The following is a 27,571-nucleotide window of genomic DNA, read 5'->3' as shown; positions in this document are numbered from 1 at the left end:
CCGGCTAGTGTGCCCCGCGGCCCCGCAGGCCCGTCCTTCGGAAATGGTGAGTGGGCATTCCCGGGAGTGAGGGGGTGGTTCTTCCGGGGCCGACGCCCATCCAGGCCAGGCCGGGGCCACAACCGACACGCGGTCAACCGCGCCGGCCAGACCTCCGCTCACTCCCCGAGCGGAGCCCCGCCCTGCCCCGCCGACCCCGCCCTGCTGACCCCGAGGCCCGTGGCGCCAGGGCCCAATCAGCTGCCAGGTAAGTGTCTAGAAGGTAGCGTCTGATTGGCTGAGCGAGGGCCAGTCAGCGGCGTGCGCAGAGGGCCGTCGCCGGAAGAGCCTGGCCTCTGAGGGGCGGGGGGGCGGAAGAGGAGGGGCCTTGGGGGTCGGAGGAGGCCCCGGGGAGGGACAGGGGGCAGAGAGGAGGACGGTTTGAGGGAGGAGTGACACGCCTGGGCCAGTCCCTGCTTTCGTCACCGCCGTCATCATGAGCTTCGTTACCCCCGTCACCACGACTTAGAGTCGCGGCGGGCACTTCCGGGAGCCCTCGGGTGTCCGTTCGGTCTGTCAGCGCGCACTCACCCCGAGCGCGTCATGACAGGCAAGTGCCCCCTCAGTCCTAAACTCTGGGTCACCACTCCACACCTGGGGGCCAGGCACCCGAGTCACCTGAGGGAACCCGGACCCCGAGTCACCTGGGGAAGCCGAACCCCGAGTCACGTGAGGGAACCCGGACCCCGAGTCACCTGGGGAAGCCGGACCCCCGAGTCACCTGAGGGAAACCGGACCCCGAGTCACCTGAGGGAAACCGGACCCCGAGTCACCCGGGGAAGCCGGACCCCGAGTCACCCGGGGAAGCCCCAGCACCCCCAAATCACCCTGTCCCATAGAAGCTTGTACCAGGTAGGCAGGACAGACGCCATACCTACATCATGTAAACCCAGAAGGGCAAGTCAGTGTTTCGCCTGAGGATGTCAGGAGTAAGTCGTCAGGAATGGATGTGTCCAGATGCTCGAGGACGGTGGTCAAGGACTGTTTGTCTCCATCTTCGGCTTTGCTTTCTTCCCCTCCTGGAGGCAAAATGACCACCAAGACGTCCGGAGGCTTACGGCCTCAACAGAAAAGGACATTCCCTCTCCCAGTAATTTTAACAAAGTCCCAGAATGGGTTTCATTGGGTTGACTTGGGTTATACTACAATTCTGAGCCAGCCTCTGACACTAGCTGGCTTCACCCTCTTGGCTGGGGTTGTGGCCCCCGCAAGGAAACAGCAATGCTGTCACGAGCGTTTGGGGGCTTGGGTGCTGTGCAGGGCAGCATCCCACATCCTGTGTGGTCAGGGGTCAGCTGGGGCAGTTGAGCTCAGTGACCTGAAGCTATTGCTGTAGTGAGATAGCAGTAGCGGTGATACGATGGTGATCTCCCTTTTACCATTTCCATGTTATACATCGCTCTCAGGGAAGCTGGTCTTTGCTTTGTGTTGGTTTTATGCCCACTGGACCCTCTCCATACAGTGGCCGACATTCTAGCCACTTGTTTTGGGGAGAATGGGAAGAGTAACAGAGTCTCTGCAGCCCCAAATGCTTTGTCATCCAGAGACAAAGCACCCAGGTTTTTATACTGCAAGGAATTTCCTTAGATGTAGAGCTTTGACGATATTTTCCTTCAGTATTCCAAGTATGCTCAGGGTGTCTGTTAAAGCATCACATGTGTTGTGGTTGGCAGCTCCACGTCCTGGAAAATTTTCACTAGGTTGGAATGTTCCTGTCTTTCCCAAAGGGCCTGGCACGGGTTTAGCTCTAGTGTGCCGGAAGCACATAGGTTTGGGGATGCAGGATTCCACAATAGCTTGACATCTGGGAACCCCCAGACCTTAGCATGAGTGTGTACATACCTGCTTCTGTTGTGACCCCCTGCACCCTCGTGGGCTCAGAATGATAACCCCTTCCACTCTTGGGGTTTAATGGTATGAGCCAAGCTGGCCCAGGCCCTCACCCTAGTACTCCTGCTCCCAATTTACACAAAGCCCAGAACTTTCTAAGCCTTCCTGTTCTTTTCTAGGGAAAGAAGCACATTTCAAACTTTGGGGGAAGAAGTGTGTCCCATAGATCATTCGGTAAGGAAAGCAAATCTCAACTACTTTGTCCCAACTCTGACACGCCCCTGTGCGGTGGGGAGAGCAGAGAATGTGGGTCCAGAAGCAGCATCTCACGAGAGGGTGTGTCAGACGGGGGAGTCCGTGGTTTCAGGGACCATGCAAGCCCCCAAATCTCTATGTAGGGTCACCCACTGCCTCCCCCACCGCTCAATTCTTCATGACAGGGATTCAGGAGGCCTGGGAGAACCAATGTTGCCCCTTAAAGTATCTGCTCTGGGCATCAGCTCCATCTGCCCCTGGAGAGGATGACTTTTCCTCTGCTCCTGCCTGTGGGTGTGGTGGGGTCACATGGGATGGTTGTGGAAGCCTTTGCAAACATAAAGCACTGTGTGCAGACTGACATGGATTACCACAAAAAGAGCAATCATCACCACCCCCCAACCCCTGCTAGGGTTGGTTGTACTTCCCCGTTTTTAGGGGGGAAATCCAAGACTTGCTCATGGTAATGTGGCTGTAAGTGGTCACACATCCCAGCATACCTGGTCTGCAGGCTCTGGTGGTCCCCCTCTAAGTGACTTTGGAGGGCCTCAGGGCAGGCCGAGATAGCCTGCCTCTTTGTGAGCTTCGGGAGCTGAGGCTCCTGTCCCTGTGCCTGCCCCTGGATGCCCTGTCTTAACCTTGCTCCCTCTGAGCGTGGATTTACTATTTCAGAGAGTACCTTGACTCACATCACTAATGCAGCATCACATTCAATTCTCTTTTTTCTGCCTCTTGTTCAGATGTGCCCTGTCCCCTGCTCTGTTCACCGAGAGCCCATCTGCTGTGAGCGCCAGGCCAAATTTGGGGGCCGCCTGCCGGTGCGCAGGGCTGAGGCAGTGCTGCCTTACTGGGTCCCTCTGTCCTTGAGACCCCGAAAGCAGGTAGGTGACTTGAGTCAGGGGTTCAGATTTATGGAGATACGATTGGCATATGATAAATGGCACATGCGTAAAATGTAGTGTTTGATAAATGGTGACATATGCACACATCTGTGAAACCACCACTACAATTGTGACGATGTACAGTCATCTCTAGGCATTCAAAGGGGATTGGTTCCAGGACCCCTGTGGATATCAAAATCCAGGGTGCTCAAGTCCCTTGTATAGAATGGAGTAGTGCGGTACATGTACGCAACCCTAGAAGGTTTCCTTGTGCCCTTTTGAAATTCCACTCAACCCTCTCTGCCCCGCGGTCCTCAGGCTACCGTGGGTCTGTTTTTGTCACTAGAGATTCATCTGCATTTCCTTGAATGTTACATAAATGGAAGGCAGCTATGCTCACCACTGTCCACCAACTCACACTATACAAACGGAATCATCGAGTATGTACTCTTTTTGTCTGGCATCTTTTACTCAGCATAATTATTTTTCAGATTCATCCACGTGGTTGTGTGCATTGATAGTTCATTACTTTTTACTGCTGAGTAGTATCGTTATACGGATAGACCACAGTTTATCCATTCATCCAGTGAAGGGTGTGTGGATCATTTCCAGCTTTTTCTATTTTGTCCAACAAATAAAACTGCTGTGAACATTTGTGTACAAGTCTTTGTGTGAACATGCCTTCATTTTTCTTGGGCAAGTACCTAGGAAAGGCATTGCTGCCTCATATGGTAGGTATCTGTTTAACTTTCTAAGAAACTGTCAACTGTTTTCCAAAGTGGTTGTACCATTTCACAGTCTCTCCAACAATGTATAAAGTTCCGGTTCCTTCACATCTTCACTAGCACTTGGTTTGGTCAGTGTTAAGTTTTGGCCATCTTAATAGGTGTGTATCTCATTGTGTGTGTGTGTGTTTTTTTTTTTTTTTTTTTGGCCGCACAGCTTGTGGGGTCTCAGTTCCCTGAGCAGGGATTGAACCCATACCCTTGGCAGTGAAAACGCGGAGTCCCAACACTGGACCACCAGGGAATTCCCTCTCATTGAGGTTTTAACTTGTATTTCCACAATGACTCATGATGTTGAGCATCTCGTCATATATTTTTGCCATCTGCATATCTTACTTGATATGTCTTTTTTGACCCTTTAAAAAACTTGGGTTGCTTTTTTTAGATTAGTGAGCTTTGAGAGTTTTTTATATATCTGAATACAAGTTCTTTACCAGATATTTAATTTGCAAGTGTTCCCCCCGCCCCCGCGTCTTTGGCTTGTCTTTTAATCCTCTTATCACTGTCTTTCAAAGGGCAGAAGTTTTAAATTTTGATGAAGTCCAATTTATCAATTTAATCTTTCCTGAGTCTTGTTTAGGCGTGCCTGTCCCCAGCACAACAATGGATCATGCTTTCTATGCATTTCTAAGAAAGCTTTGCCAACCCAAGGTCAGAAAGGTTTCTTCTATGCCGCCTTCTCGAATTTTTATAGCTTACTGTTTATATTTAGGTCTGTGGTCCATTTTAAGTCAGTTTTTGTATATGGCATGAGGTATGGACTGAAGTTCATTTTTTGTACATGGATGTCCAGTTGTTCTAATACCACATATCATAAAGCTCATCCTTTCTCCACTGACTTGCCTTTACACCTTTGTCAAAAACCAATTGTCCACATACACGCGGGTCTGTTTCTGTTGCGGTATTCTGTTTGCTGATCTGATTGTCTATCCTCATACCAGTACTACACTAACTTGATTACTGTGGCTTTATAATTATAAAGAGTCTGGAAATCAGGTAGTGTTAGCTCTCCAACATTGTTTTTCTTTTTCACAGTTGGTTATTGTAGGCTCTTGGCATTTCCACTTGAATTTTAGAATCAGTTTGTCAATTTTTTACAAAAATGTCCTACTGGGATTGTGATTGGGATTGTCTGTAGATCAATTTGAAGAAATTGTCTTCTTAGCCATATTGAGTCTTCTGATCCATGAACATGGTAATTTCTATATTTATTTAGGTTTCTTTAATATTTCTCAGCAGTATTCTGCAGTTCTTAGTGTACAGGTCTTGCCCATCTTTTGTCAGTTTTATTTATAAGTATTTCATATTTTTGATGCCACTGTTCTTAAAAGTCAGTTTATGTTTGCTCATTGCTAATATTTAGAAATACCATTTATTTTTGTATTTTGATCTTGTATCCCACAATATTGTTAAACTCATTCTGGTAGCTGTTTTTGTAGATTCCATCAGAATTTCTGCATGGATGATTATGTTATTTCCAGATTGAGATGGTTTTATTTCTTCCTTTCCAATCTGTATGCCTTTTATTTATTTTTCTTGTCTGATACACGATAGAACTTCTAGTAAACTACTGAAGTGGAGTGGGGAAGACAGACATCCTTTTTTTCCCCTGATCTTAGAGGATACGTTTGAGTTTTCACCATTAAGTATGATGTTAGCTGTAAGTTTGGATGCCCTTTATCAGGCTGAGGAAGTTCCCTTCTATTGCTAGTTTGCTGAGAGCTTTTACAGAAATGAGCGTTGGATTTTGCCTGTGTCTACTGAAGTCATTTTATAGTTTTCCTTTAAGGGTTTGTTAATGTGATGAATTATATTGATTGGTTTTCAAAAGTTAAACCAACCTTTCAAACCCATTTAATTATGATGTATTAATCCTGGCATCGTAGAATCAGTTGGGAAGTATTCTTTCATTTCCAGGAAGACTTTCTGTAGAATTGGTATTATTTCTTCATTGTGTGTTTGGTAGAATTTGCTGGTGAAGCCACGTGGGCCCATAGCTTCCTTTGTGGGGAGGTTTTCAACTACAAATGTAATTTCTGTCATAGATACAGAGCTGTTTAGTTTATCTGTTTCTTCGTGAGTGAGCTTTAGTAGTTTATACCCTTCGAGGACTTTGTCCGTCATATCAGTGTTGTTGAATTTATTGTGCAAAATATTTCCTTATTGCCCTTTTAACATCAGTAGACTCTGTAGTGATTGTAGAATGTGGAATCTCTCGTTTCTTGTTTTTTTAATCGACTCTCAAAGGGGTCAGTGTATCAAGATGACTAAGTCATATTGTTCTAGGCAGAGGTGATAGCCTCAGTCCCTCCTGTTGGTCATTGTATCATTTGAAAGTTGGGCAGAGTAAGTATTATCATCTCCCTTTAGCAGATGGGCAAACTGAGGTCCAGAGAGGGACGGGGGCTTGTCCAAGACCACCCACTCAGTCCATAGCAGATCAGGGATTAGAATCTAGGTCTCTGGCTCGGATTCCAGCACTCTCCCCACTGAGTTTTGTTGCTGGGTGTCAGGGGTAAGGGTGGAAGGAATATAGAAGTCACGGTGCCCAGCACATCTCACCAGGGTGACTGCCCAGCCTCCCAGCTGGTCTCCTTGCCTACATCCTTTCTAACTCTGTCCATTTTCTGATCTGTAGCTGGTGAGCTTTTAAAACTGTATATCTGGTCCTGTCTCTCCCCCGTGGAGACCCATTTCCCTCAGAATATGGACCAAACTCCCTGACACAACTCTTGGGGTCCTTCTTGACCTTGCCCCTGCCTGGATATCCAGTCCCCTTTCCGCTTGCTCCTCAGGCTCCTGTTCCATCAGCAGGGAAGTGTTAGGTGCAAGAAACAGAAAACTGACCCACAGTGGGTTCAACCAGGGTCTTTGGTAGAGAGAGGATTCTTCTAGGATTGGTTTTTTGGCTTTATGATGTCTTCAGGGATCCAGATTCTCTTCATCCTTCCACTCAGAGTGTTTCTGCTGTCATTTCTAGTGTTTTTAGATGGTGGCCACGGGTCTGTTTTACACTGTGTTATACATGGCAGAAAGTGAGTCTTTCGGAGTCTTCCAAAGGCTTACTCTCCCACTCTCTCTTTCTTCTCAGTTATAAAACATTCTCAGAAGCCCTGGTTGACTCCCCCCCCAACCCCACAACCAAGACTCTTTGCTGGCAAAGTGGGACTCGCTGATCCCTGGGGCCTGGCCGCTTTGCCCCATGAGCAAAATTGGTTTCTTTTTAATTTATTTATATTTTATTCATTTATTTTTGGCTGCATTGGGTCTTTGTTGCTGCACACGTGCTTTCTCTAGTTGTGGCGAGCAGGGGCTACTCTTTCTTGCGGTGCACGGGCTTCTCATTGCGGTGGCTTCTCTTGTTGTGGAGCACGGGCTCTAGGCGCGCCGGCTTCAGTAGTTGTGGCACATGGGCTTCAGTAGTTGTGGCACGTGGGCTTCAGTAGTTGTGGCTCACGGGCTCTAGAGCGGAGGCTCAGTAGTTGTGGCGCACGGGCTTAGTTGCTCTGCGGCATGTGGGATCTTCCCAGACCGGGGCTCAAACCCGTATCCCCTGCATTGGCAGGCAGATTCTCAACCACTGCGCCACCAGGGAAGCGCCCCCCCCCACCTTTTAAAAAAAATGTAAGTGGTAGCATACGGTGCTGCATTTCCCACTTAATATCGTGTCTCTATGCTCATTCTGTGTCAGGACAGACAGGTCTGCCTCATTCTTTCCAAAGACCACCCATTCCCTCTGTTCCCACGTCCATTATTTATTGTCCTTTATTATAGGCATTCAGGCTATTTGGTCACTACAGCCAGTGCTGTACTGAGTGTTCTTGAGCAAATGCTCATGTGTCCTCCTGGGATACAGTCCCAGGAGTGCAATTGCTGGACCAAAGACTATCCATTTTAGACTCTGACCAATGTTGTCAAGATTCTGGCAGAGCCCTCTCTCTAGCCGAGAATGCTGAGGCTCAGAGAGGCTAAACGTTGTGCCCAAGGGTTGTTCCTGGAGGCTGCCAGGCTCAGGACAGAGCCAGGCCTCCCAACTCCCACCCATGTGTCCCGCCACAGTACCACGCAGATGCCCCACTGCAGAGGTGCAGGTGGTGGGTCGTGAGGGTGCCAGCCACTCCTGGGAATATCATGGAATGGGGGCCTGCTCCCTCAGCTGGGCTGTCGGGGTGTGCTGTGGGCGGGGCATAGGAGAGGCGCTCTCCAGGGCCCTGTCCGCGAGGCTGAGGTTGTCCGGGGCGTGGCTCTACCCCGCTTTGGACCTTCTCTTCCCTTCCTCTGTTAGATCCAAAAGACGGTCTGGTTTTATGTCCCCCAAACCACCAAGGCATGCCCCTGCCCATGCCACCACTTTGGGGGCCGCCTCCCGATGCCTAGGGATGAGGCTGTGATGCCCTACTGGGTGCCCCAGGTCCTGAGGTCTCACAAGAAGGTAAGAGGGAGGCTCGCATGGCAGCGAGGCCTGAGAGTGAGAGGCGGGCTAAGGAGGGAGCCAGAGGTGAGGGAAAGGGTGCTGGGTTCTTTCCCCACAGTGGTCTCCGTTGATGTCTGGGGGCCCTCTGGAAGCCGTGGCCTAGGGCAGCAGAATGCAGGAGGCAAGTGGTACTCAGGGCAGGCCCAGGCCAGGTGTCCTGGTGGTGTTGGGAAGGGTGGGGTGCACTGCTTTCTGATGAGGGCGCCCACTGCCGCTGTCACCTTTCCGGCCATGTCTTCTGTCCCCTTCTCCTCTCCTGCCTTCTCCTCCCTCTTCCCTCTTCTTCTCCACCTCCCTCACCTCCCTCCCTCTTCCTTCCCACCCCTCCTCCCTCCCCTTGCCTCCTCTCCCCCTCAGCTCTCTCCACCTGTGTGAGCATTCTGCACTTGTAGCCCCAGCCTGGCAGGCCTGGAGGGAGGGTGCTGGGGAAGGACCACTGCTCGAGTGTCTGCCTTTGCTCTTTTGCTCTGTCTGGTACCTCCACAGCTCTGGGTTCCAGGCCAGCAACTGTGGTGGGAGATGGTCAGCCAGGTCCAGCCCAACTCAGCTCCAGGGCCACTTCTCTCCCTTGCTTTCTGAGCAAGCTTTTCTGGAGTTAGAGGCTTCCTTCTGCCTTCACCCACATTCCAGCTGCTGGTTTTCTGTCATCAAGTAGCATACTGCCCCCAGAATTAAGACCCAGAGGCTTTTTAAAAGGAGAACACAACTTGCATTCTGAGCTGGCCGTGGACTCCTTCCAGGGGGTTTCCAGGCCAAATCACTGGGACCCCTTCTTGGTGGATCACTGGGGCTGACAACGCTTGCCCACATCCTTATCTTTTATCTTAGGTGGTGAAAAGGCAGCAGAGTTTTAAAGGCATCCCAGGTAACTCATTGCTCACGTGTCTCATCCCTTCCCTGTCCCCAAGGAAGGCGGGGGTCTCATGGACCTCATGATGGGGTGGGGGAGACTTCTGTCATCCCCAGATGGGTGTAAGACAAAGAAGACCACAGACTGATGTGGGAAGCCGTTGTTCTGCCATGTCGCAGATAACGGTTGTTAGGGAGTAGCCCCAAGGCTATGTGCCACACATGCGCCACGACGAGCCAATATGCTAATGAAGGATCAGAATTGTAACCAATAAATTGTGAACAGCACATATCTTGTTGAGTTAACTAGCCAACCACAGGTTGCCACGGGTTATAGTGCATTATAAAAGCCAGTGTGAACAAGGCTCGGGGTCTTCCTTCCATCTGCCCGAAACCAAGCTGTACTCCAATAAAGTGTGATGCGAGAAGAATCTAGCGTGTGGTGATTCGTCATTCTGCTGGTCAGAAGCGGCTCGCTGCAGACTGGCGCACACACCACTTCTCCCACCCCTACCCTCACCAGGCATCACTAATCATCCCCCATGTTTTCCCAGTGAACCCAGAGAAGACTCAGACTCTACCAGTTATCAACATTGGCTCTCAGGAAGAAACCAATTTGCAACCTGGGGTTAGGTGGTATCTGAAGTGTTTTTTAAGCTCTACTCTTCTATAATTCATGATATGGTATGTGTATGTATGTGTTGTGTATAAATATGTATTTATGACGTAGTATATATGTTTGTATGCTGATGTATTCCTACTTTCATATATTCATGACACGTTATATGTTCAGTATATTCATACGTTCATATGTTCATGACAGGCATAGCACATACCCGCATGTTCGTATGTTCACAGTGCAGTGTGTAGTCATGCAAAGGTGTGTTCGCATATCCGTCTATCTGCGGCCTGAGGTGTGCATGTATTCACGTGCATGGTCACGGTGCACCAGGAGGAGGTGTCTCCACCCGCACCTTTGCTTTCTTTGTCTCTAAAATGAGCGGAGGTGCTTTCCCTTGCAGATAGCCGACACGTGTGCTTTCTCTGCATTGCATGTGAGCAAAGGAGTGGACAGTTTGTTGGCTCAGATCACACCCTCCCCTTTTCGTGCTGGGGCCAGAGGGCATAGTGAGTCCCCTTGATGGACTCTGTGAAGGAGGGACTGGACGGGTACCGAGAGGTTGGATGTCTGACATGGGGTTCCTGTGATGTGCAGGTGATTTGAGAGGCCCGCCCAGGGGCACTCAGCTAAGGGGGAGAGTGCTTGGGAAACGAGCAGCCACTATCCCACACGCCTACCTCTTCATGCAGAAGATACCTAGTTTTTTCTTGATTTTAAAAGTAGCACGAATTGTCACGGCCTTTGGCGGGAGGTTTGGAGGTATCTATCAAATTTTATAACGTGCACCATCTTTAATCCAACAAGCCCACATCTGGGTAATACACGTAGACACTCCACGCACGTCTGTCTGCGGCAGTGATTTCCTTGGCAAAAAACTGGAAGCAACCTAAGTGTCTCTCAGTTGGAGGATGGACATGAATGGGGGTGCATTTGAAATGTGGCACCAGCTGCCTAGAGTTCGCAACTGTTAGGGATGATGAAATGGACTCCCACACACATTGCAGTGTAGGAAAAGAAGTCATTGTAGCCCGGGCAATAGGACTCCATTAATGTCAGTTTTAAAAATGAAAGCTCTGTTTGTGCGTAGGTGAAGACTGGTATCATTTGTCTCAGCTGACAGTCACAGGTAACCCCTGTGGGTGGGGAAGGGGGCAGGTCAGGCCCAGCAAAGAGAGGCTCTTGGTGGGGTGCATGATGAGCAAAACAGGTAGCAATACGTTGCCTCAAGCTTCAGGTGGAAGAGCCAGAAATCACTTTATCAAAAACAGAAAACAGGCAGGAGAACGAGAACCACCTGAGAAAGTACTCTTCTCACCCTGTAAGCACCGATTTATGGGCTTATTTTTATTGGTTGTTTTTGGCTTTGAACACTCTGCATCTTTAAGAAAGTCTAAAAGTTCAGTCAGTTTATTGTTGAATAACGCATCCACTGATACGTTGTTAAAAACCAGTATTAATTTTTACTCCAGCCATTGTTTTATAGTTCAGGTGATTTATGTTAATGTTTCAAGCCTCAAACCCATTCAAGCCAGAAGGTGTTCATAGGACAGGAGTGAGAGTGCGAGTCTCACTGCTGCTAGGAAGATAGGGATCCTTCTCTCCTTGAGCTGAGCTTTGTACAGAGTGATTAAAAATATGGGACGGTTCCCTTGGCCTCAAATCCAGCTGATTTCCATTTTAAAGAGAAAATCTGTGTTTCTGATCTTGTATTTTCCTTGTAAATAGAGGGCTCATGTGCTTTTCTTCTTTATGCTTTTGTGGTAGAATTTTTTATAAGGAAAATATACTTTATATTGAGCGCATTTTATATTAGTATAATTAGAGGGTACCTTTTATAGTAGTAACATATTAATAGTGTAATAAAGTAAATAAGAGATATAACATCAAGAGGGTCACATGTGACAAAAGCAGGTCTTGAAAAAGCTAAAGAGCATCAGTCAAGGAGATGGAGATGTTTGAATTCTGTTTGTGGATGTGGTTGTTGTTAACTTCTTATTATGGGAAATTTCAAATACTCCACTAAAGCCCAAGTTCCCGTCTCTCATCTATAGCCATGATCAGCTCCTGGTAGATGTGGTTTCATATGTGCTTCACCCACTCCATCCCCACCTCCAAAAAAAAAAAAAAAAAATGAAAAAGATTAATGTGGAGCATATCCCAGCTAACTACCATATCATTTCATTCATAAATATTTCAGTAGGCAGCTCTAAAAGATAAAGACTCTGAAAACACAGCCACGAGGCCCCGCAATCACCCTAGAAACAAACAAACAGCAGTGCTCTCTTCATCTCAGTGGGCACACCCCTGGGCTGTGACCTGCCTTGTTGGGACACCTGGTTTCCTTGCCCTGGGTTCCAGAGGGCTCTCTCATGGGTGCAGACTTGAGAGCATCCTGTCCCCACACCCCGCTGAGGCCTGACTCTCTTTCTCTGCCTAGGAGTCCCCCTGGATGTGCGCTCTGGGTACAACCGCTGGAGAATCTGTGATGGTGAAGGGCGCCGTCTCCTCAAGTGGCAGCAGCTCCAGGCCCTTCACCAGGCTGCGCCGGTGTCCCCGGGGCAGCCAGCAAGCCTCCCGGCCTCCCTCCTGCCCCTCAGCCTCAGCCTCCTGATCGTCCTCCAGGCCCTACTGAGTGTCATCGTGGCCCTCCGGTGAGCAGGTGCGGGTGGGGCAGTGGTGGCCTTGGGCTCATCTCATTCCCAGGGTTTAGTTGAGTTGAGGTTGTGGGACAACTTGGTTGTTGCTCAGCAGAGGGTGAGAGATGAGCACGGCCATGATTCCTGTTGTGTTGTTACCATTGTCTGGACTCTTGCTCACACCTGACACAGGTATCTTCTTCCAGAAAATGCAAGGGAAGAGCAATCCAGATACGCCAGGGCCAGGGCTGATGGTGGGGAGGTGGGGCGTCTTGGGACCACCCACTTTTCTTTCCTCCCCTCTTCCCTGTTCCCAAGTTCCCAAATTCCCCTGCCCCCAAAAGACCATTGGTTCCAGTTTCTGCAGATTTCTGTTGTGTTGGGGTTGGAAGTGGATTTTAAGCCAGCTCGACTAGCCAGCCTTCTGAGGTCTGAGCGCATCGCACCCTCAGGGGACCTGCTGCCTCTCCCCTCTCCCCCAGCCCAGCCCCAACCATCAAGGCTCCATATTGAAAAGCCCTTTCTCTGGCCTCGGACCCACTGTCCTTGCCCAGGCCTGTGTTTCTCACCGGGAACCCCACTCAGTCCCCCACCACCACCCAGGAAGCCTCCAGGGCGACTTCAGTTTCAAGACAGGGTGTCCCCTTACGTGGTTGTTTGCTTTAGTTTTCTTGGAAAAAGCTCTCCTCCTCCATCTCTAAACTCCGCTGCCCCAGTTTACCCATCTCCCCAACCATTACCCCCATCCACCCCCTTCTTTCTGTTTCTTTTATCACACCTATATGTAAATACGTGCAAACACACACACACACAGGTATGTAAATATGCAAATACATATCAGCATGTAAATGTGCACAATTAGAATTTACATATATTGACTTGTTTGCTTTTTGTCTGTCTCCACACAGTTGTAAGGGGAATGTTCTAGAAAGTGTCCAGTATCTGAAAATAGTTTCAGATGTCTTCTGACTAGTTTTCTGGTTGTTCAGACGGGAAGGTAGCCCTGTCTTTGTCCCACCATCTTGTCTGGAAGTGGAAATTCCTCTGCCAGCATCCTGCTTGTCCACTCTCCTAGTATTGGGCACTCCCTGCGGTCACATACGATGTTGTGATGCACATCTGCATAGAAGTGCCTATATGGACCTGGGTTGCAACTTCTCTAGGGCGAGTGCCCCCAGGAAGGGGCCGGGCGGGGGTCCGCCAGCTTTGCGTGATCTGTGAACCTTAGTGGGGCAGCACTGTGAGATTTCCTTCTTTTTTTTTTTCTTAAGTTTCATCTTTCTGTCTGTGTTTGCCATCTCGATGTCAAATTTAGTTGGACTCCCTGGTTCCCGGTCTGGGAAGAGCAAAGAAAGAAACTTGTCTGTAGATGGTCTGTGTTAAGTAGTTGGTCCAGGTGGGCCAAAGGAAAATTGCTAATGCTTTTATAAGAGGATCCAGAGCTAATTGCTAATGCTTTTATAAGAGATCCAGAGCCAGGATCTTAGGGCAGAGGTCAGGCACCAATCACCTGTTTAGGAGAAATATCTTACCTGCCTGAGGTGTATGTGGGGTGCCCTGTGAGATCCCCTAAAGCACACGCCCAGCCTATCTCAGGAGAGGCTGCTGGCCCATCTGCTGGCCTGGCAGAGACTTGCTAGAACTTCAGAGACCTCAGGAGATCAGGTGAGCTCTGAACTGCCCGACAGGGAGCCCTGAAGAGTAGTGATGAGTCAAGCACTTGCCTTTGTGGCTGGACTTGCCGTAGCCTTCATTTTATTTGATTCCTTCCACAGTTCTGCAAAGCTGGGATTCTCCTCGGAGTTCCAGAAGGGAGAGTGGGCTCTGGGGGTTGAGCGCGTCGCCTCAGGTCCCACAGCTGGAAAGTGAGCCAGCCAAGGCTGCACCCTGTTTTCTGCCTGGGCTTCTCAGGGACCAAGCGTACATCCCGCTCTGTGGTGGGGTTTCCTTCACCCTCCACCCCTCGGAGGTTCCCCAAACAGGCCCTGCAAGGGCAATGTGGTTTCAGTTTGGGGGGCAGTTCCTAGTAATTGCCTTTCTCTTTGCTTTCTAGCCAGTTGTTTTAGGTTTGAAGTTGGAATCAACAGCTGCTGTCAAGAACATCAACACAAATGTTAGTCATACTCAAGGTCTTTAACGAAAGCCATCACATCAGGAAGAGTCTGTAATAGCCACTGTTTTCTCAGATCATATAATTCACATCCAAGAGTCAATCCAGATTATTTATCATCAGGTGATTCTTAGTTGTAGTGGAGTTGTGTGAATGCGGGTGGGATTCCATTAGGAATACAGTCAATAAATGTTATTTGTGAAACTCTTAAAATGGCTACTTTAAAAATGATAACCTTGGGCTTTCGTGGTGGCACAGTGGTTGAGAGTCCGCCTGCTGATGCAGGGGACACAGGTTTGTGCCCCGGTCTGGGAAGATCCCACATGCCGCGGAGTGGCTGGGCCCGTGAGCCATGGCCGCTGGGCCTGCGCGTCCGGAGCCTGTGCTCCACGGCCGGAGAGGCCACAGCAGTGAGAGGCCCGCGTACCGCAAAAAAAAAAAAAAAAAAATGATAACCTGTGATTTTCCTTTGTGAAGGTGGGACTTGTTCTTCACCTTTGTGCCCCTGTGGGAGGGGGCCCATCACTGAGTCTCTCTTCCCTTTGCAAGGACAGCAGATCCTCTGGACGAGGATCCTGAAATGGTTTTAGCACCTGTTTCATGTGGGTCTCACTTTAAGTAACATAAAATTGCATGTAATTTGAATTTTTAAAAACTGAAATATCATTCACATACCATAAGATGCACCTTTTTACTGTGTATGATTTAGTGGGTTTTGCTATATTTACAAGGTTGTGCAATCATCACTACTATCTAATTCCAGACCTTTTTTGCCCCCAAAAGAAACCCTATACCTATTAAGCACTCACTCCCCCTTCCCTTCTCTCCCCACCCCTGGAAACCAGTAACCTACTTTCTCACTTTTCCGACTCTGGACATTTCATATAAATGGAATCATATAATATGTGTCCTTTGTGTCTGGCTTTCTTTTGTTTGGCATAATGTTTTCAAGGCTCACCCACATTGTAGCATGTGTCAGTGCTTCATCATTCCTTTTTGTTTTTGGCTGTGTTGCGACATGTGGGATCTTAGTTTCCCGACCAGGGATTGAACCAACGCCCCCTGCAGTGGAAGCGCAGAGTTTTAACCACTGGACCACCCAGGAAGTCTGCTTCATTCCTTTTTATGGCTGAATAATATTGTATTTTAGGGACATGCCACATTTTGTTTATCCATTCATCAGTTGGTGGACATTGTTTTGTTTCTACTTTTTTGGCTATTATGAATAATGCTGCTGTGAACATTTGTTTACAGATTTTTGTGTCAACATGTTTTCATTCCTCTCGGGTATGTACCTAGGAGTGCTGAGCCATAGGTAACTCTCTTTAATGTTTTGAAGAGCTGCCTCAATTTTCCACGGTGGAAAACTGTACACCATTTTGTATTTCATATTCCCACCAGCAAGGTATAAACTTTCTGGTTTCTCTGTGTCCTTGCCAACACTTGTTATTATACGTTGTTTTGATTTTAGCCATCCTTGTGGGTGTGAAATGGTATCTCATTGTGATTTTTTTTTTTTTTTTTTTTTTTTTGCGGTATGCGGGCCTCTCATTGCTGTGGCCTCTCCCGTTGCGGAGCACAGGCTCCGGACGCGCAGGCTCAGCGGCCATGGCTCACGGGCCCAGGGATCCTCCCGGACCGGGACACGAACCCGCGTCCCCTGCATCGGCAGGTGGACTCTCAACCACTGCGCCACCAGGGAAGCCCTTTCATCGTGATTTTGATTTGCATTTCCCTAATGGCTAATGACACTGAACATATTTTCATGTGCTTATTGGCCATTTGTATAGCTTCTTTGGAGAAATGTCTGTTCAAACCAATTGCGTATATTTTGATTGGTTATCTCTTTCTTTGTGTCACTGTTGAGTTTGTGTTCTGTATATATTCTGGATATTAGATCTTTATCAGATAGATCTTCTGCAAATATTTTCTCCTCTTCTGCTGGTTGCCTTTTCACTTGCTTGATGATCCTTTGAAGTCCAAAAGGTTTTAATTTTGGTGAAATCCAATTTTCAATTATTTCTTAGGTTGCTTGTGCTTTAGGATATATGGTCATATCTAAGAAATCATTGCCTAATCCAAGGTCACAAAGATTTACTCATGTTTTCTCCCTAAAGATTTATAGTTTAGCTCTGACATTTAGGTCTTTGACGTATTTTGAGTTAATTTTTGTATATGGTGTGAGGGTAGGGGTCGGGGTTCATTCTTTTGCATGTGGATATCCAGTTGTCCCATATAACATTCCTGAAGTGATAAAATTATAGAAATAGAGAACAAAGTAGTGGTTACCAGGGATTCAGGAGAGGGTGAGGTGGGAGGGATGTGGGTGTGACTATACAAGAGCAACATGAAGCATCTTTGAGGTGAAAGAAATATCCTCTATCTTGACTTTATCAATGTTCTGCTTTGAGATTGTATTATAGTTTTGCAAGACTATAGTTGGGGCAAACTGGAAATGGTGACATGGCATCTCTCTTTCATGTAAGTGTACAAATATCTCAAAAGTTTAATTTAAAAAACAGTACAGTTTGCTTTGGAAATTTTTGAGAATAGAGAAACATGTGATATACAGATTTTAAAAGTACTAAATTATGTACTTTTACTCCTGGGACCTCATTTAATTCTTACAATTCTCACATTTAATTCTTGGAAGCTGAGATAATTATTGTTATCCTGTTTTTGAAAAAGGGGAAACTGTTGTCCCAGAGAGGGTCTTTTGTGGCTGCACAGGACCACCCATGGCCACATGGGATCACATGGGACTACAAGGGACCACACAAGACCACACAGAACCAGGATCTGTCCCATAACCCTGTTTCTTTTAAATGCTGATACCTTCCTAGCCTATATCTCAGCTTCACTATTGCTGGAAGTTTTCCAGATAGCAATTCTTTCCAAAATGCATTCCACGGAACATTCACTATGTTTGGTGCTCTTAGAGGGTTCCATTGTCAAATATGTTTGGGAGTGTGTACTGTAGACATGTGTCTGAAGAGACCTGTGCACGCAGGGCAGTGCCATGAGTGCTGGTTGTGCGGTGACTCCTGTCTGCTATTTCTGTGACACAGGTGTATTGATGTTTCTCAGAGTGCCTCTATGATGCGACCCTACCACACAGCAGTGAAAGGGCCTCCCTTCCCCATACCTGCACCGGGCATTCCTCCTCTTTTGAATCTCTGCCAGCCTGAGAGGTAAAGCATGCTGTTGCTGTGTCATTTTAATTGGCATTGTTTAATTGAGGCGTGAGCAGCTCCTTACAAGTTTGCTGGTGTTTGCACTGCCTCTGCTGGAAGTGGTCTGTCCATAGCCTTTGTCATCCCGTGTGGTTCCAGCTGAGGACAGCTGACAATGCCGGTCAACATACTAAAAACAAAACAAAACAAGACAAAAGAGCGAGGCATCTTTAACTGGAATGTCCTTGGACTTGCAGCAGTAATGCGGCTGAGGTCGTGGCCAAGGGCATGTGTGAAGCACGGAAAGTTAGCCAGGCATAAAACTCAGCACATGCTGACTTGTGTGGGTCCCTGAGTCACTAACATTTATGAGCTGGGACGGCAATGCCCCAACCCTCATGGGCCTCCAGTTGTCATCAGTGGACAAAATTGGGGACCGAGATGTGCCATTTTGTAGACACTGCTTTCTTCTCAAGCAGGTCTGACTCAACAGAAAGTGAAAGACAATAAAATATATGTAAGCAAAGAGATGGTCAGGTGGTGACAGTGCTAGCAAGAAAGGCGAAGCAGAAAAAGGATGGGTGGTGATTGGGTTGGGGGCCTCTCTGAAGAGGAGACCCTGGGCAGAGGATTGAATGGGGCGAGTGTGGGGACAGAGTGCCAGAGGGGTGGTGGGTGCGAAGGCTCTGAGGGTGGACATGCAGGGAGTGTGAAGAAGTTCAGGAGCCCAGTGTGGCTAGAGTGGAGAATGAAGTGGACTGTGGTCAGGAATGGAGGTCTGGAGGTCAGCTCAGGTCCAGTCCTGAGGCCTTGGCATCATGGGAGGGACTTAGGGTTTATTCTGACTTGGGAAAACCCTTTGGAAGCTCCTTGACTGAGTGGCCCCAGGTTGGATACTAACTCGCTCCCTCTGGTGGCCATGCTGATAACTGGCTGAGGAGAGGTGGCCTTGCGACCTGGGATGGTGGGAATGAGCCTGAGATACTGGTGGACTGGCTGGGCTGGGAGAGTAGGGGGAAGGAGTGGGAGTGGTGGGCACTGCAGAGGAGCCACGTGGGGGTGTTGGCGTGGCTGTTAGAACCGAGTCTGCATGGAAGGGTGAGGTCTGGGCTAGAGGTGTACATCCGAGTTACCAGCTGGCTTGTTTTGGAGCCCTGCGGCTGGATGCAGTCACCTGGGGAGTGGGTGTGGGTGTGGGTGGGGAGGATGGAGACTGAAGCAGAAGGGGGGCTGGCTGCAGTGGGTCCTGCCACCTGCATGTTCCGGGTCATCCAGGGCACCAGCAAACGGGACATTCTCTACCACTGGGATTTTCGGATGGCAGAAAGTTGAGAATACACACCATGCAGAAAGACTGTGATCTGGTCACTAAAATGATACTTAGGTATTCCTACATGATTGAACATGTGCTATAGCAATAAAAATGGGTTCTAGTGTCATTACCACCCCTACCCCCCAGCCACCACTTCCTCCCTCTTCTCCTCTCCCATTTCCTCATTTCCTCTCCTTCCTTCTCCTGCCTCCCTCTTACCCACCTTTCTCCTCCCCCCTCCCCCAAGTCTTGTCTCCGGGTCATCTTTCTGCCATCAGTGATCATGCACTAGAGGCTCTCTACAGCCTAGGAGGGCCAGCTTCGGGATCCCACAGTCTGTGATCTTCTGGTGCAGAACCTTGGAGGACCTCCTCCTCGCCACTCCCACCACTGAGGAGTTGTCAGGGTGCTCTGTGGCTCCATAGTCTAAACATACTAAATTCAAACCCAGCCTTTATCTCTCACTAATAGTGTGGCCCTGGGCAAGTTTCCTAAGTGTCTGTACCTCAGTTTCCCAGGGGTAAGATGGGTTTACAAATATCTACATCATACAGTTTGGGGAAGGATTAGGTAATGTGGTAAGTTTAAAGTGTCTGTAATATGATAAATATTCAACCTGCTGACCTCTCTTCTGGTTCCTGGTCATTTCAAACATGGACTCTGAGCTGGGTGGTCTGGTTTGAATCCTAGTTCTACAGCTTACTGTGTGTTTGGTCTGTGCCTTGGTTTCCTCATCTATAAAATGGAGATAACAATAGTTCTACCTCATAAGGTTGCTGTGGCCGTTAAATGAATTAATAATTATAAAGCAGTTTAAACAGTTCCTGACAGATAAGTGCCAAGGAATTATTTGTTAAATAAAAACAACTGTCATGATAAAAATGCTCAACAAATGAGGAATAGAAGGAAGCTATCTCAACATACTAAAATCCATATATAAAAGCCCCACAGCTAACACCATACTCAGTGGTGAAAGATTGAAAGCTTTTTCTCTAAGATCAGGAGCAAGGCAAGGATGCCCGCTTTCACCACTTTATTCAACATGTACTGGAAGTGGTAGCCAGAGCAACTAGGCAAGAAAGAGAAACAAAAGCCATTCAAATTGGAAAGGAAGAATTAAAATGATCTCTCTTCACAGATGATATGATCTTATATGTAGGAAATCCTAAAGATTTCACAAACTTGTTAGAATTAATAAATGATCTCAGCAAAGTAGCAGGATGCAAAGTCAATACACAAAAATCACTTGCATTTCTGTACACTAACTATGAACAATCCCCAAAGGAAAGTAATAAAACAATTCCATTTACAGTACCATCAAAAAATAAAATATTTAGGAATAAAGCTAACCAAGGAGGTGAAAGACATGTATACTAAAAACTAAAGCCATTGGTGAAAGAAGTTAAAGAAGACACAAGTAATTGAAAAGATATCCCATGTTCATGGATTGGAAGGCTTCATATTCTTTAGATGTCAACACTACCCAAAGTGATCTACAGATTCAACATAACCCCTATCAAAATGCCAATGATGTCTTTTGCAGAAATGGAAAAACACATCCTAAATTTCATATGGAATCTCAAGGGTCCTCAAATAGTTTCAGCTGGTGAAGTTGGAAGTGTTCTTGATATAGATGGTGGTGATAATACCACATTACGCATGTATTTAATACCACTGAAGTATATACTTAAGGGTGGCAAAGGTGGTAAATTTTGTGCATTTTACCACAATAAAAAAAAATAATTGAAAACAAAACCTGAATCATTGGTATTTATCATTGGTGTAGATCATTTGCTTTTTGTGCTCACAGCTGTTCTTAACTCTGAGTGCTGTGGTTTGTGTCTCATGCAGCCTTGGGGACCTGTGGGCTGGGATCCAAGACAGAGCATGTTGGTGGAATCAGGGCAGGGGGATCCTGTTGACTTGCTCTCTGTGTTTTACGAGGTGCCTACTATGTGCTGGGGGATGTGCCAGCCACTCGTGTGGTTCCAGTGCCTTGTGTGAGGCCTCTTAATTGGCTTCAAATGTAGCTTGCGGTGTTCCTGAGCCGCTTAACGACCTTGGGTAATGAGGTGTGTCAGGCTCAATATTTGTTTAATGCTTTATTCATGGGCACAAAACAGTGGTAACATTAACTTCAGGGGAACTTTAATGATGTATGTGTTTGGGTGAAGTCCCCAGCTCCTGACCCTTAAGGTGCTAGATCTGTTTGGGGCCATGTAAAATGTTTTACCTCACTTACAAGAAAGAGAAAAGAGGTGCTGTTTTTCCTCGGGAAAAGATGAAGTATTTCACAGCCAAACCTTGTTTTCCTGTGGAACATTTTCACAGACTGCAGAAGGCAAACACATGGAAATTTCCAATACTTCTTCTAAGGGAAGGAGTTGGACTTGTCACAACCAGTACAGTGGGCCTATTCCTCCATTTGCTAATCCGTTCATCAATCCACCCATCCACCCATCTACCCACCTATCACAGGCTGAGGCCTGCTCTATTCCACCAGTCCTGGGGTCAGTGTGTGTGTCCAGGCAGCCAGTGGGTGAGGCCAGTGATTTCACCTTTCTGAGTTCCCTTTTCTTCACTTGCCAAGTGAGGCTGTGTTGGTGACAGGTTAAGCCCAATGCCTGGCCTAGAGCAAGCAAGCCTTCAATACATGTAGCCAAGTTACAGCCATGATCAATAATAATAATAATATACTCTGAAATAGACAATTTTCACCCCACTTTACACAGGAGGAAACTGAGGTAGAGTGCTCTGGTTCTGTTCCCTCTCAGAGCACACATGTGAAATGTGCAGGAGCCTCAACAGGCTGGACCCCTGGAGCTGCTCCTTCCTGCTTGAGTTGTTGTGACTTCTAGATCCCTGGGTGTCCCTGAGGGCCTGGGTTCCAAGGGCTCGCCTGAGAGGAAGCCACAGGTTGTACTTTCCTACCTCTGGACACAGTGAAAAGATTAAAAACGAAAAGATTATCACTTCATTTATTTTCCTATTAAAATAGCTGCTTTCCTTCCCACTCTCCTCAAAGCACTCCGAAGTTTGCTTGGGGTTTTCAAGCTTCTCTCTGGTTTCTGTACTCCCAGGTGAGAGAGAAGCTGATTATGACCCGGTGGGTTGGGCACAGGTGGGCCCTGTTTATGCAATCCCAAATTCTTCCATCTTAAATAAAATTTAAGACCATCTGAAAACGACCTGCAGGGGTGACCTCTTGGCTTTGATTCTTGGTTGAGTTTCTGAAATGCATATGAGGCCGAGCCTGCTAATGTGCTGAAATAATTACCCTCGCTCAAGGGAGGTGTTAATGCCTGAGGTATACGCCTGCCAGCTGTGTTGCAGCTAGTGAGAAGCAGTGTCAACCTTTCCCATTTACTGTCAAGTCGCAGCCTTCTCATTCTTTTCAGGATTGCTTTCGGTCCTAATTGATGGCAGTCACTTGACCATGCCCTGGAGGATGACATAGGCACCCCCATCTGTGCTCCCAGACATTATCCTTGGGAACAAACCTCAGGTCGTGACAGCCAGCCTCCATGATGCCCAGTGGTTCCACCTCCTGGAATTCACATCCTTGTGAATCACCCCCCCCAGCCGCCCACCGCCCTTCTTCCTCCATCTCTCTGTCTCTTTGTCTCTCTGTCTTTCTATCTGTCTCTCTGTCTCTCTCCCTGCCCTCTCCCCTTCTCTCTTGGATCCTTTCTTTTGTGGAAGCTGGCGGCCATGTCCTGAGCACCCCTGTGGAGGGGCCACATGGTAAGGAACCTCAACCTCAAAAGCCACTTGAGTGAACCTGGCTGAAGATCCTTCTGCTCCTGTAGAGCCTTTATGACTGCAGCCTTGGCCATCTACTTGGTTGATTCTTCCTGCAGGAAAGTATCTTGGACCTAGTAAGCGTTGGAGATGTTCACTCAGTTAATACCCACCTATCAGGTGGGAAGATGATCATGAATGTGCTCAGGAATGTAGGATGTGAGAAGATGCTTCTATGAAATGAGCTAGACAGCCTTCTTTGCTGCAATTACTAATGATTACATCAGAACGTTTTGCTTTTCTGTGGTGGGAAAGAGGAAGGGAGGTGAACTGATATTTTTTGAGTGCCAACAATGGTGATAGCTACTATTCACTGTTTCCCACCTCTACCTGTTCCACAGACTTTTTACATGCATGGTCTTAATTCAGCCTTCCTTTAACAGGTGAGGTAATGGAGGCGCTCAGAGAGGTATAGTGATTTGCCCAAGGTCACACAGCTGGTCACTGAGTGAGTGTGGGTTCAACCCAGGGATGTCTCCTTCCAAAGGGGTGAGTAGTGAATGGAACAGATGTGAAGGGACAGAGCCTCAGAGCTTGAAGGCACTGAGGTTCTATAGACTGTGATCATGTTATCAAACAAAGAAAAATTGAGACCTACAGACTGACAAAATTTTTTTTCTCAGATGTATGAATTTATAAGAAAAAAATCTTAAAAGATAGTCAAATAAATTGTTTGTTTTGAAGAGTATTCCATGAAGGGAAACCAAAAATTATACAGGAAGGTTTATACCTATCAGTGTTAGTCGGTATCATATCTGAATATTGGAAATTGGGAAGATCCTAGAAAATCGGGCACTTACGGTTGTCATGGTTACATGACATGGTTATTCCAGGTTAGCTCTGGGGATTGAAGCTTTGGTCACCTTGTCTTCCAGGTGAAGCAGCTAGCTGGGTTCCAGGTCCTGGCTATTCCTGTGTCAGTCAGACTAATTTTTAAGTAAAGTTTTAATTTTGTAATAACTTTAGATTTGCCAAAACTAAGGAACATTGCTCTTAAGTAAACTGTAGATGGTATTCAAATTTCACCAACTTTCCCATTAATGTCCTGGGGCTCAGTTCCGGATATCTTACTGCATTTCTCATACTTTTTGAGTGAACCTGGATTTGCTTTTAAAACCTTGGACCCTGAGCTAAAGTTCTGCTGGCTAATCAGGAATCCATTCAGCCTGTCCCTTAACAGATGGCAGCCCAATTACTTCTTACAATTTAAGCCCATTGCCTCTAGTGGCATGGACGTCTCAGTGGGTAGATATATTTCATCTCCTGGGCCAATTCTGATCTGTTGGTGGGTCTGAGTGGTGTGTCAAGAATGAGGATGAGACTGCATCTGAGTTCTGTGATCAACTAGCAATGTCTGTTGCAGGCATGGGAGTAGAGAGGGGTGATGAATGCTGAGTATCTGCCTTCAGTCCCAGAATGTTTCACATTTGAGCATTCTACCCCCATGTCCAGGAGGGGAACCTGTGTTTGAATGTTGGATTATGGAATGGGGTGTTGCTACCATCTAGGCACACTTAACTATAGGGTGGTCATAGTGGTGATGGTGATGATGATGATGTAAACATAGCTAGGTACGATTTATTGAATGCTTCATATGTCGCAGGCACTATATTAACTGTGCCACATGAATATTGCACTTATTCCTTAGAACAGCTCTGAGGTGTAGGTCACAGTTGTCATTCCCATTTTACAGGTGACAAAACTAAGATAAGGGACTTTTTCTCCCTCCCGCAGCTGTAAGTTTCCTTTTTTAAAAAAAAAAAAAGTAATTAATTAATTTTTGACTGTGTTGGGTCTTTGTTGCTGCACACGGGCTTTCTCTAGTTGGGGCAAGCGGGGGCTACTCTTTGTTGCAGTGCGCTGGCTTCTCATTGTGGTGGCTTCTCTTGTTGTGGAGCACGGGCTCTAGGCGCGTGGGCTTCAGTAGTTGTGGCATGCGGGCTCAGTAGTTGTGGCTCATGGGCCCTAGAGCGCAGGCTCAGTAGTTGTGGCTCACGGGCTTAATTGCTCCGCAGCATGTGGGATCTTCCTGGACCAGGGCTTGAACCCGTGTCCCCTGCATTGGCAGGCAGATTCTTAACCACTGCACCACCAGGGAAGTCTCTGTAAGCTTCCTTTTAGAGGAGTCACTGTTTTTCAGCAAGGCAGGGGCTTGCCAAGTGCTGTCCACTCAGAGGTTCACTGTCTCATGCCACACGTCACACCCTTCTCCTAATTTGTTGGTGTTCACCAGATCAAGTAATCTGTATTGGGTTCTGGCAACCACAGCATTCTGTGAGATTTATTCAAAGGCATTTGGGGCTAGAGCAGGATTGAGTGCAATTTCACAGAGGTGACAAATAGGGAGAACCAAGATCTACATACCCAGGAGAATTTCTGCAGGATTCAGGAGTTCAGAAACTGTTTCCTTAAATGGGTAATGTATATCTGTGCCAGTGATGCAAATTAAAATTTGGAGTTTCAAAGGAAAAATTTCTATCCCCCTAAAGGAAGTCTTTCATTGATTGCAAGAATAGATTTTTTTTCTATTGGTAGGTAAAGTCCTCAGTCATCTGAGACCTACGACCTGTGAAACCCCATCTGCCACAGGCTTTTCCGGCCCCCACCCCAGCCAGACTGGTCCCCTAGTTTTTATTTCCAGCTTCCTTTACTTTGCTCCTCTCACTCTGTCTGCCAGGAGAGCCCTCCCTACCTGCGCTTCTCCCTTTCAGAGCCCCTTTCTTGTGGATGCTGCTCCTCTTCCCTGTGCCCCTCTCCCTGCTGTGTCCCGTCTGGAAGCCTCTGGAGGGCAGTATTGTGTGCGATGTTCTCAGTGCTTGGCCCAGGGCTTGGGGAAGAGGTGGTGCAGGAAGGTTCATACACGAATCAGTGTCTCTTAAAAAGTGACCACATCTGTAGCCAAGAGGAATCTTCTATCTTCCAGCTACGTCTTCAGAATTGCAGGAGCTCCTTAGGCAATACTTGTGGCCAGAGCAATGATTAAAGCATCCCTTGTTTATCATACTCTTGCTGCACTGTGGGCTGAACACATGCCGTCTTATCTCACCCTCACTGAAGTCCTCTGGCCGGGGTGGGGGGGTGGGGAGTTTCCCCCTTTTATCGAGGAGCTTATGGAAACTGAAGTTATTTGCCCAAGGCTGCACAGCTGTCAGGAATTGTCGCTGATACTTAAACCTGGCAGCCGCCCAGAGCGCAGGCTCCCAACCTGGAAGGATCGTTAGGGTTGAGGAAGATGGTGGGGCCAGGATGTAGGGTTTGGGGCAGCCTCCTCCCCACCACCTCACTCTGTCTCCTACTGCCCGCCTGGGATCATCAGCCCAGGCTGTTCTGTGTGCTCGTCTCCTGGTTACCTTCTCCCTCTTGCTGGAGAGTTGCAGCTGCATGTTCCTTAAAATGCTATCATGAAGACAAAATACGAATTAGCTACCTAAAGCTTTGCAGAATCTTCAAAATGTATTAACACTGTTCCACCCAACACAAGTCACTTTAAATGTTATAAATAAATAAACAAAATTTTGGTAAATTGTTAAATTTGGTGAATTCTGAAAGTTAAGTTGGTCATTGAGCAAACCGATTCTTTGGGGGAAGAGGCGTGAGGCGGTTTTGAACCCGGTCAGGGCTGCTGCTAACCCATGCAGTGGGCGATTGGGCTTGATTCTGTTGGGGATTTCCGAGGAGGTATGGAGAATGAGCCTAGCGATTGTCCACTGAGCCCGAAGGGTGAGTGTTTACCCACTGGCTCTGATCTCTCGTTGGTGGAGGGCAGTCCCACAGGGTGATATGTCTTTGGCTCTTCCATGACAGGACGGGCTTCTGGAGGCAGTAGGCAGAGAAGCTGGGCAGAAAGCAAGGCACGCACAGTGCAGTGAAGTGCGCTACTGCTGGACTGCATCTGTGCACAGCTGGCTGCTGCAGAAGAATGGTGCAGAATGGTGGGCTGGGAAGGTAGCCTACGGGGCATGGAACATCCAATATGCCAGCCTCAAAGATATGCTGGCTCCACCCAGACATGCCCTGGGCTTTCACGTCACCTCCTTTCCTCAAGCAGTTCCCCCTTCTAAGTTGAGTCACGTTTCTCCCATGCAAAATGGAAAATGGGTCGTTCCTTTGACCAACATCCCATTTAGAGATCATTCTGTAGGCTTTATTTGCTGCTCTTAGCCTAGGATTTGGACACAAAACCTAATGCAAATTGTTATTCCATTAGGGATTTATTAGATTCACAGCAGTATTATCTAATATTAGATTCATAGTAATATTTACATGTCAAGGGCAGATTGGAGAATGTTTTGGCTGGTTTGCTGTAGAGTTTGTGTGTGGTTTATACATTCATCTTCAAACCAGCCAGACTTCTTAGGGTCTTCCCAAGGTCAGACACAGAAGTGCCGATGCCCATCACAAGGTAAATGTGCGTTACAGATGTTGGGGGGATTACAGAATTCCTTTTCTCAGCATAAGCTGTTTGTGGTTCTCTCTGTCCCTTTCTCTAGGTAAGTTTATTTTTCCTGACTGCCATTACTGACTAAACTCTGTCTGCCTCACTTACAAGCTCCTGGGAGGTGGGGAGTTTCTGGAGGTGGAATTGATTTTAGATTATATTACAGACCAGGACTTGAAGACACAGAGCTGGTTGGCAGTTAACCCACTTCCTTGTGAGCCCCAAGTAGGAAGTCTACATTCAGCTTTTTGGGGGTCTCTGCTTTGGCAGAAATCCTAACTCTGTCGTGTAATGAATGGGATGTATGCTACTGAACATTCACGCATTCATTCAACACTTACTGCATGTCAGGGCTGGGCTCCATAC

General features: G+C 47.5%; 1 protein-coding gene across 1 annotated transcript; it reads left to right on the top strand.

Moving 5' to 3' along the window:
- Positions 1-23,256, top strand: C19H16orf95 (chromosome 19 C16orf95 homolog). Its single transcript, XM_032614844.1, has 7 exons — positions 1-46; positions 2,049-2,103; positions 2,865-3,005; positions 8,076-8,222; positions 9,093-9,129; positions 12,173-12,386; positions 23,151-23,256. Exons 3-7 carry the CDS (start codon positions 2,865-2,867, stop codon positions 23,152-23,154), a joined length of 543 nt encoding a protein of 180 aa, XP_032470735.1. The 5' UTR covers positions 1-46; positions 2,049-2,103; the 3' UTR covers positions 23,155-23,256.
- The last annotated feature ends 4,315 nt before the right edge of the window (positions 23,257-27,571 follow it).

Source organism: Phocoena sinus, chromosome 19, assembly GCF_008692025.1.
Source record: "Phocoena sinus isolate mPhoSin1 chromosome 19, mPhoSin1.pri, whole genome shotgun sequence".
Classification (NCBI taxonomy): Eukaryota; Metazoa; Chordata; class Mammalia; order Artiodactyla; family Phocoenidae; genus Phocoena; species Phocoena sinus.
The sequence above is the reverse complement of the archived record's forward strand: the minus strand, read 5'-3'. Positions and strand labels throughout refer to the sequence as shown.